At 50.4% G+C, this 8,131-nt stretch overlaps 1 protein-coding gene across 2 annotated transcripts in view; it reads right to left on the reverse strand.

The window, feature by feature from the left end:
* Nucleotides 1-818: 818 nt before the first annotated feature.
* Nucleotides 819-8,131, reverse strand: part of LBH (limb bud and heart development) — a 32,258-nt gene continuing 24,945 nt past the window's right edge. For both annotated transcript variants that reach the window (XM_015566347.1, XM_006767425.2), the window contains exon 3: nucleotides 819-3,446. In XM_015566347.1, coding sequence (XP_015421833.1) covers nucleotides 3,258-3,446 — 189 coding nt within the window. In that variant the 3' untranslated portion in view covers nucleotides 819-3,257. The remainder of the gene's footprint in view (nucleotides 3,447-8,131) is intronic.

An 8,131-nucleotide genomic window follows, 5' to 3' on the forward strand; every position in this document is an offset into this window, starting at 1 on the left:
ACACCAGACCCGCTGCGTGAAGCGGGACCCCAGAACTGCTGTGCTGGCGAGACCCATCAATGCACCTCCTGGTAACCGGTTGTTTGGTCGTTACCGCATTACGGCCACAGGCTTTTTATATAGATAGATAGATACAGTCAATTTTAATATATTGATCTTGGATCCAACTGATCTCTCAGAGCACGCTATTTTTCCTGCCTTGTACTTACCATACTTGTCATTGAAATGTGCACTGAAGCAATGCCACGGAGGCTGGGACCATTGCTATTTTGTTTAGCCCAAACCTCTCAACATGCCCAATAAGTGGTAGGCACTCAATAAATGGTCTTAATGAGTGCTGGCACTTTCTTTAGTTACATACACACCCTTCCATTCACGCTTAGTTTTTGTGAACAAACTTATAATATATTTTGGGTATTTCTCTTCCATTAGAATGGTGGTTTGAAATTGTGTATTAAAATCTCCCCAGGTGATTCTAAAATATACTAATGCTTCAGCCTCATGCCGGCCTATTGAAAGCCACCTCTCAGGGTGCAGGACACAGGTATTTTTATATTTTAAAAAAATATTTCTTGGTGATTCTGATGTGCATCCAGGGTTGAGAAACACAGGCATAGAAAAACAGGCTGCCTGCATTCAGCCAAGTTGTAAAATAAAAACATGGATGGGCTTACCCTGGAAGGTCCCGCAGGTGAGATATAAGGAACCTCACATGGGGCTCCCCGCTACCCAGCCTCCTCTGAGAGTTGCACCTTGGTTTCTCTCGCACCCTCTCCGCTGCAATGGAGCAGGAATAAAGGAAGGAAACCAGACCAGAGTGGAAAGCATTTTCAAACTTTATTTACAACTGTCACAGTGACAAAAAGTAGTTTGGAAAAAAAAAAAAAAAAAGCTAGTTTCTCCCTGAGCCTCAAAAAAGAACAGATAGAAGTTACAGGAGGTTCATCTTACAACAGGCATGTTTACTGAAATACTAGTTTGTTTGTTTTTAGTACGATCAGTTAGAAATACACACAAGATACTTAAAAAAAAAAAAAGAGGAGGCCAGGCAGGAGCTCAGCCACTTGTCCAGGAGCGACTGGGTGCCCCCCACCCCCAACAGGCTCACCGCTGAGGGTCCTGACTTTAGCTGTCAGCCTCTGGCCTGCTCAGACTCCACATGGTCGTACAAAGGGGTCTAGCGACCAGCAAAAATAATAAACCACCCCCATAAACACACATATACACAAAGTAGGTCTGTTATGCAGTTTACAAGCACGTTCCCATCACACGGACAGATGATACAGGGGAGCACATTGGAGGGGGACATGGAAACACAGGATTTTAAAAGGCAAGACCCCATCCACAAGGGAGGCACAGGATGAGAAATGCTGCTGTGAGGGAAGGAGAGTGGGAGGGAAGGGTCTCCGCAGCCAAAACCGGAGGAAAGGGAGAGCAAGAGAGAAACACCCCCAGTGCAGGCTGCAGGCTCTCCCACTTCCTCGAGGAGCTGGAAGAAGTTATTGCCATCGATCGGTGTGAGTAACACAAGCAGTCAACACAGAGGAAGGGAGCAAGGGGGGATGGGAGAGTGTCGGCTGCCCAGAACCAAACCCTGTTGATGTATCAACAGCACATCCTGTCCTCCTGCCCAACCTTCCCCAGAGCCACACTAACCTTGAGGTATTAAATACAACCTTCATCCAAGTCCAAACCCGGTCTGACTGGACACCTGAGGGCTCACATGGGTGCCTCGCTGGGCAGAGTTCAGCCCCAGGACTGCTCTTGAGCCCACCTCTTGGCAGCACCATCTGCTCTGAGATAGAGATGAAGCGCGTCTTGCATTGTGCAGCTCCTGGTGGTTCTGAACTATGATAAGAGGCTCTAAGTCCAAGGCTAACTTTCTCAGGGAACTGTGCCCTTGCAGGGGACTGGTGGGAGGTGGGGAGTGAGGAGGACCACCGTTCCATGCTCCCTCGCCACGCCGTCCTCCCACCAGGAACGCCAGGGGAGAAGCCAGGGATCTCATGACACGCTTTAGTGTCAAACTGGATCCCCAGGCTGCTGCACAAGAGCCTGCTCACCCATCCAGTAATTCCCGGGCTTTGCCAGCTCTTGGGATGTACACTAACTTAGTCACCTTCCCAACAAGAAACAGAGTCTCCTCTGCTCTTCATGCAGCTCCCACCAGGAAAGCAGGCCACAAGCCCACGTGGGAGTGAGTACTCAACTGACTCGGGTGGCTGGAACCCACTTCAGGGCTGGGAGCCACCTGGGCCTCATGGCTGTGGCCAGGGGCTGGGAGGGCATGGTAAGGAGAGAGAAGGGCCAGCCTGGAAGAGCCCACCCACTCGCTCTGGGCCTCTGCTCAGACTGAGAGCAAGTGTGGAGGGGACCTTCATGTCCAAGTGTCCACATCAGTCCCCCGACAAGGGCAGGAAGAACTCTCACTACTCCCAGGGGCGGGCGGGACAAAAAGGATAAATAAGGGAAGAGAAGCTCAAAAGCACTGCCTCTTAAAACAACTACTCCATCCCTACTACGCAGGGATGTCAACCCGCCACAGCCAGGAGCAGAGGGGCCGTGGAGAAGGAATGGGGGGCCTTTCCCTTTCTGAGCATTCCCTCTGGCTGGCTTTGCAGGCAGCCAGGGTGCACTGCTCTCCTTTACCCGCCTCCCCTGTAACAGGCAACACACCTGAAACGAAAGCAAAGGCTGGCGGTGGGCGAAGCTGGAGAGAGATGAAGACTTGGTTGTCTGATGCCCCAGCAGCAGAGAGAGGGCTCACTGAGAAGTAAGTACTTCCTGGCTGCACCTCTCTGCTCAATGTTTTCCTTAAACTGTGCATTTGCTCTTTTGTCCCGTGTTTGTTTTCTTAGCCCAAATGTTCCTTGCTCGCTGTGTATGCCCCATTCCCCCCCTACCACCCTCCCCCAGACCCCCCTGGAATCCCACCGCTGCCTCTAGGTGCTGAGTTCAGATACTGATCTCAAAAACCAAAGCTTCCCCACACCCCCAACCCCAGCTCGAAGCAGCTTCCTTTCTCAGAAGGCCTTGCAAAGTGCCCCAGAGGGCTCCAGGGCGCGACACAGTTCAAAAAAAAAAGAAAGAAAAGAAAGGGAAAGAAAACCAACTCAGTGATTCGCAGGAGCAAAACGGAAGCCTGGTCTGACGTTTCAGAACGATTGTGGCCCACTCTCTTCATCCATCACAATGGGAAAGAACACAGTTCAGGTACAGATGCTGTCTGGTGTGACCCATGGGGAGTCGGTGGGAATCTACTGCTCCTTGTTCTCTGTCGCTGTCTCTTCACAGTTGTCCTGCTCATCCTCCTGGACCAAGAACTCCTCAGGGGGCCACCGCAGCTCCCCGCTCTCCACCTCCCCCTCTGTGGGTTCCACCACTATGGAGGGCAGGCGGTCCTTCAGTTTGCAGCAGCGGTCAAAGTCTGACGGGTCAGGGAAGATCTGAAATAAAAGCAGAGCGAGTGCCCGGTCACGTACAGATCTAAAAAGTGCAACTCCTTTCCTTCATCTCACACCCGTGGGCAGGGCTGAGCACCTGCCGTGTGCCGTGGACTGTGCTAAGCCGGGCTACAGCAGCCGGGAAGCGAATTCTGGGCAACGTGGGAAAGCATTCCTCAACTTGAAGCTGCAAGTTTTCAGGGCAGCACCAGTCTAAAAGGTGGGGTAGCGCTGTTTGCACTGTTTGTTTTATTTTATTTCTGATGAAATCATTCAAAGCTATGTCATCCTCAGTAAGCCACATCTCTGCTTGCAGCAAGCGTTTTACTCTGGCAGTCTGGCAGGTCTCATTTGGTAGCTCAGCTGGTCAGGGTGTCGCCCTGAGACACCAAGGGTACGGGTTCGATCCCGGTCAGGGCACATACAAGAATCAACCAATGAATGCATAAATAAGTGGAACAACCGATCAATGTCTCTCTCTCTCTCTCTCTCTCTCTCTCTCTCAAATCAATTTTTAAATTAAAAAAGAAAATTCCTCTCAGGATTATTACTGACACCTTGTATGAGCCAGCTCCCATACATAATTTTGAACTAACATAGTCATACTGACAAACAGTGTTCCTGATACTACCTTAAAGAATCCCAGGCTTAGAGAAAGAGGCTGCCCAGGCCATGCAGCCTGGAAATGGGTGGTGGAAGGAGATTCAGACCCAGGTATGTTTGACTCCTGTGTCCTTGCCCCAGTACCACCCCCGCTCCTCCAGTAGATGGGTCCTGATCTCCTTTCAACTGAACAGTCAAGGCCACATAAGGGTTGAGGTGTGGCTCCCAGTCACAGGCAGGCTGGGGACAAAATCCCAGGCTCCTTTTTCATCTGGGAACAATTCCTGGCTCCTTGATGGCTCTACACCTGAAAGAATTTACATCTCTCTCCAGAGTCCCCTCAACGAGGCTTTTAAAAAATGCCTACTGTGTGTCCTGCCCAGAAGTGGGAGAAACCCCAAACCAGACTATAAAATTGAGGCCTCTGTGTATTCCCTTCGCATACACTGCCCTGTGACTACAGCTGACCCAATTCTTTGCCCAGCAGTTTAAGTACTTAATCCGATGGGCTGCTGGTCCCTTGCCATTCACAGTCCTCGGTGACGCATCCCAGAGCTGGAGAGAGGAGCCTCTGTGGCCTCAGAATCACATGGCACCTTCAAGGCCATCTCTTCCCACCTCTCTATTTGATAGATGAGGAAACTGAGGCCCAGAGGGGTCAGGAGACTTGCTCGAGGTCACACAGCTCGTTAATAGCAAAAGAAAGGAAGGCAAAACCAGGACTGGGGAGAAACACACATCTGAAGAGATGCCTGGCTCAGATCCAGACACGCCCACGGCAACAGACAGGTGTCCTCCATTCCCCAGAGGCAGAAATGCTCTCCTACAATCGCAGGCCTTCCGTGGTGCTATGAGGGTGCCCCATCTTCCTGCACCCCAACCCCAAGCAATGCTGTCCCAGTCAAGTCACCAACCATGTCACAGGTCACGCGGGGCTGCCGGGAGTCATGGGCCTCGCCAAAACCTCCCCAATCCCTGCAGACAAGTGATTATTAACCATTTATCCAATAAAGCCCTATTGCTGGGGATTAAGCCTTAAGCCAGCTGCACAACCAGGCATCATTAAAGACTTAACAAGCCTTATAAAAAGTACCTTAATGGCAGCCAGGAGGAAAACAAGGCAAGGGAGGGGCTGGGGGAGTGGGGCTGAAAGAAAGCACGGGGCAGGTTGACCCCACTGCTGGCTTTCTCCTCCTGGTGTAGCCAACCCTACAATTCTGCCCTCAGACTGTGCTGTGCACACACATCGCCGGTGCTGAGCTAGGAGAGGGTCAAGGGCCTCTCTGGGCCGCTCCTCACTTCTCTTCATGTGCAGCAGGAGCCTCTCCCTGTGTGTGACGACACAAGTCTACGAAGCTTTCAGACATCACCTCCTTTCGGCCTCACCACCCCCAAGAGCAGTGAGACCTGAAGCTCTGAGGGCCACGTGGAAGAGCCAGGATTCAAACCCAGGCCTTCTGTTTTCAATGCCTGTACCTTCTGGAAAATGAATAGATGCCACTGGGTGAACATGTCAATTTTACAGACAGAAAACTGGCCAGGGAGGGTGGGCAAGACTGTGGGTTTCAATGGCTCATTCGGCTGCCAGGGGCCCCATGATGACCCTCTGGGCAGCTGAGCTTCCCAGTCCGGGCAGTTGTTCTAAGTCTTCAGGACCCGAGAAAGAGCTGTGAAATATCAACAGATGGGCACCTGGCCCAGACTCAGCCCCCTACTTCTACCCTCCGACCGAAAGCCCAGGGCTGTGCCTGCCCTGTGACTCCCAGACGAAAGAGACGGCAGCCAGGTTCTAACTGTGATCACCTGTCTGAGCAAGAGTGACAGGGACAAGAAGTAAGAGGAGGAGGATAATAAGGGTGGAGAACATGGACATTTGTTTTAAGCTGGAAGCAGGCCTTTAGCTAAAATAGGCAGGGGTGGGGGTGTGTGTTAAAATAATGATGATGATGGGAGACATGCCAGGCTTATCTGCCGATCAGCCCTTGGTGACACATCCCAGATCAGATTCTCTGTCTTCACAATAGTCCTCTGAAGTAAGCAGCAGTGTGATCCCTATCCTATATAATAAAAGCCTAATATGCAAATTGACCAAACGGCAGAACAACTGGTGGCTATGACACACACTGATGACCAGAGGGCAGATGCTCAATGCAGGAGTTGCCTCCTGTCTGCAGGCCCCAGGCCAGCCAAGGTAGATGCCAGCAGGGGCCCCACTGGTTGCCCCCCAGATTGTCCCTGATTGCCAGCCAGGCCTAGGGACCCTACCTGTGCATGAATTTCGTGCACCAGGCCTTTAGTATTATAGATAAGGAAACTGGCCGAAACCGGTTTGGCTCAGTGGATAGAGCGTCGGCCTGCAGACTGAGAGGTCCCGGGTTCGATTCCGGTCGGGGGCATGTACCTGGGTTGCGGGCACATTCCCAGTGGGAGATGTGCGGGAGGCAGCTGATTGATGTTTCTAACTCTCTATCTCTCTACCTTCCTCTCTGTAAAAAAATCAATAAAATATATTAAAAAAAAAAAAAAAAAAAGGAAACTGAAGTACAGAGAGGGCAAGCGACTTCCTCAAGGCCATGGAGCTAGGAAGTGGCAGATCCGGGACCCAAACTCAGACCTCAAGGACTTCAAGTAATGTGTTCATTTGATAACACAGCATCCAGCCAAAGACCACCAATTCTCATTATGTCCTTGACATCAGTTGTATAACCCCAGCCAAGTCCTCTCAATCACCCGTTCCTCCGTTTCTCCTTTTGAGAAGCAAACAAAGTGACCTTCGTATCTCACGAGATGGGTACAAGTGCTTGGCAAATCCAAGTATAATAAAATGCTGTGAGGACATATGCTAAAGTCAAATTTGAATGTCCTTTCTGGAGCCGTTTCAACAGGACTCCGGTAAGTGTTCAATCTGCAAACAAGAGGCAGCCATACTAACGCAGCAATTAACATAACTCCACACAATGCCTTTCATACCAGCAGCTGCACAATTAAGTCTCTGACGTCCTTGGGGGAAGTCTGAGCAGTGAACTTCTGATACTGCTTAGCTGCCAGAGAACCTTGCTCCCTGAATTGTTCAAAGCAGGCACCACCAAAAAAAGAACAACAACAACAAAAAAACCATAGAACTTTTTTTTTTACAAAGCCTGTTAATTACATTTTTAAAAATCACTATAATAATCTAACCCTTCCATCAGAGATTTTATTAGTAGATAATACCAATTTATGACTCTGGAGATTGTAGCTCTCTCCAAAGACAAACAGAAGGCACCCAGAAACCAACAGCTTCTCGTTTCCTTGCACACAGACAGAAAGCCTTGCGAGAGGAGGATCTCACCAGTGCACTCTTATCTCCGACAGCTGCTGCAGAGGCTGACCCTAAGGAGGTCAAGATTTTTCCACTAAGTCATGCTTTTTAATCATCTGGGCAGCAGAAAAATGAGAGGTTGCAACTGCTATTTGCCGGGGTGGGGAAGGCAGTGGAAAAAAGGACTCAAGTCAGCCTTGCCAAGCACATGACAGGTAGGGTTGAGGCGGCAGGCCAGCCCGGCATGCCGTTGGCCTGCAGGAACTGGCAGGGAATAAGGAGCTGCCCCTGTTCCAAAAAGAAACTGCTTCTTGTTAAACCGCTTACCCCAAAGCGCCCCTTCTCTCTGGACAAGGAAAAGAAAAAAAGAACAACAAAAAAAAAGGCAGGAAGAGATCAACCAAAGAACTTGTTTGCATATATACATAACCCGTGGACACAGACAATAGGGTGGTGAAGGCCTGGGGGCAGGGGGTGGGGACAGGCTGTGGTTCTCTCAGCTCTGCCTTTCCTCCCTCTGCCAGTGCTGGATTCCACAATCCAGCTGTCACACTCGGCTGTCTGTCGGGGCTGATGGTCTGGATTAAGCTAATAGACACCAAGTTCCCTCTTTCAAAAATGAAGTGATGTGTTGAAGATCAAACATATCAAGAATACCCCAGGCCCCAGGTATCCGCTGTGTAGAAACAGCAGGCACGCACTCTGGGACAGCTTCAAGTGTACCAACATCCGGATTATAGGGGTGCCAGAAGAAGAGAGAGAGCAAGATATTGAAAACCTATTT

The sequence above is a fragment of the Myotis davidii genome, unplaced genomic scaffold, assembly GCF_000327345.1.
Source record: "Myotis davidii unplaced genomic scaffold, ASM32734v1 scaffold238, whole genome shotgun sequence".
Taxonomy (NCBI): domain Eukaryota; kingdom Metazoa; phylum Chordata; class Mammalia; order Chiroptera; family Vespertilionidae; genus Myotis; species Myotis davidii.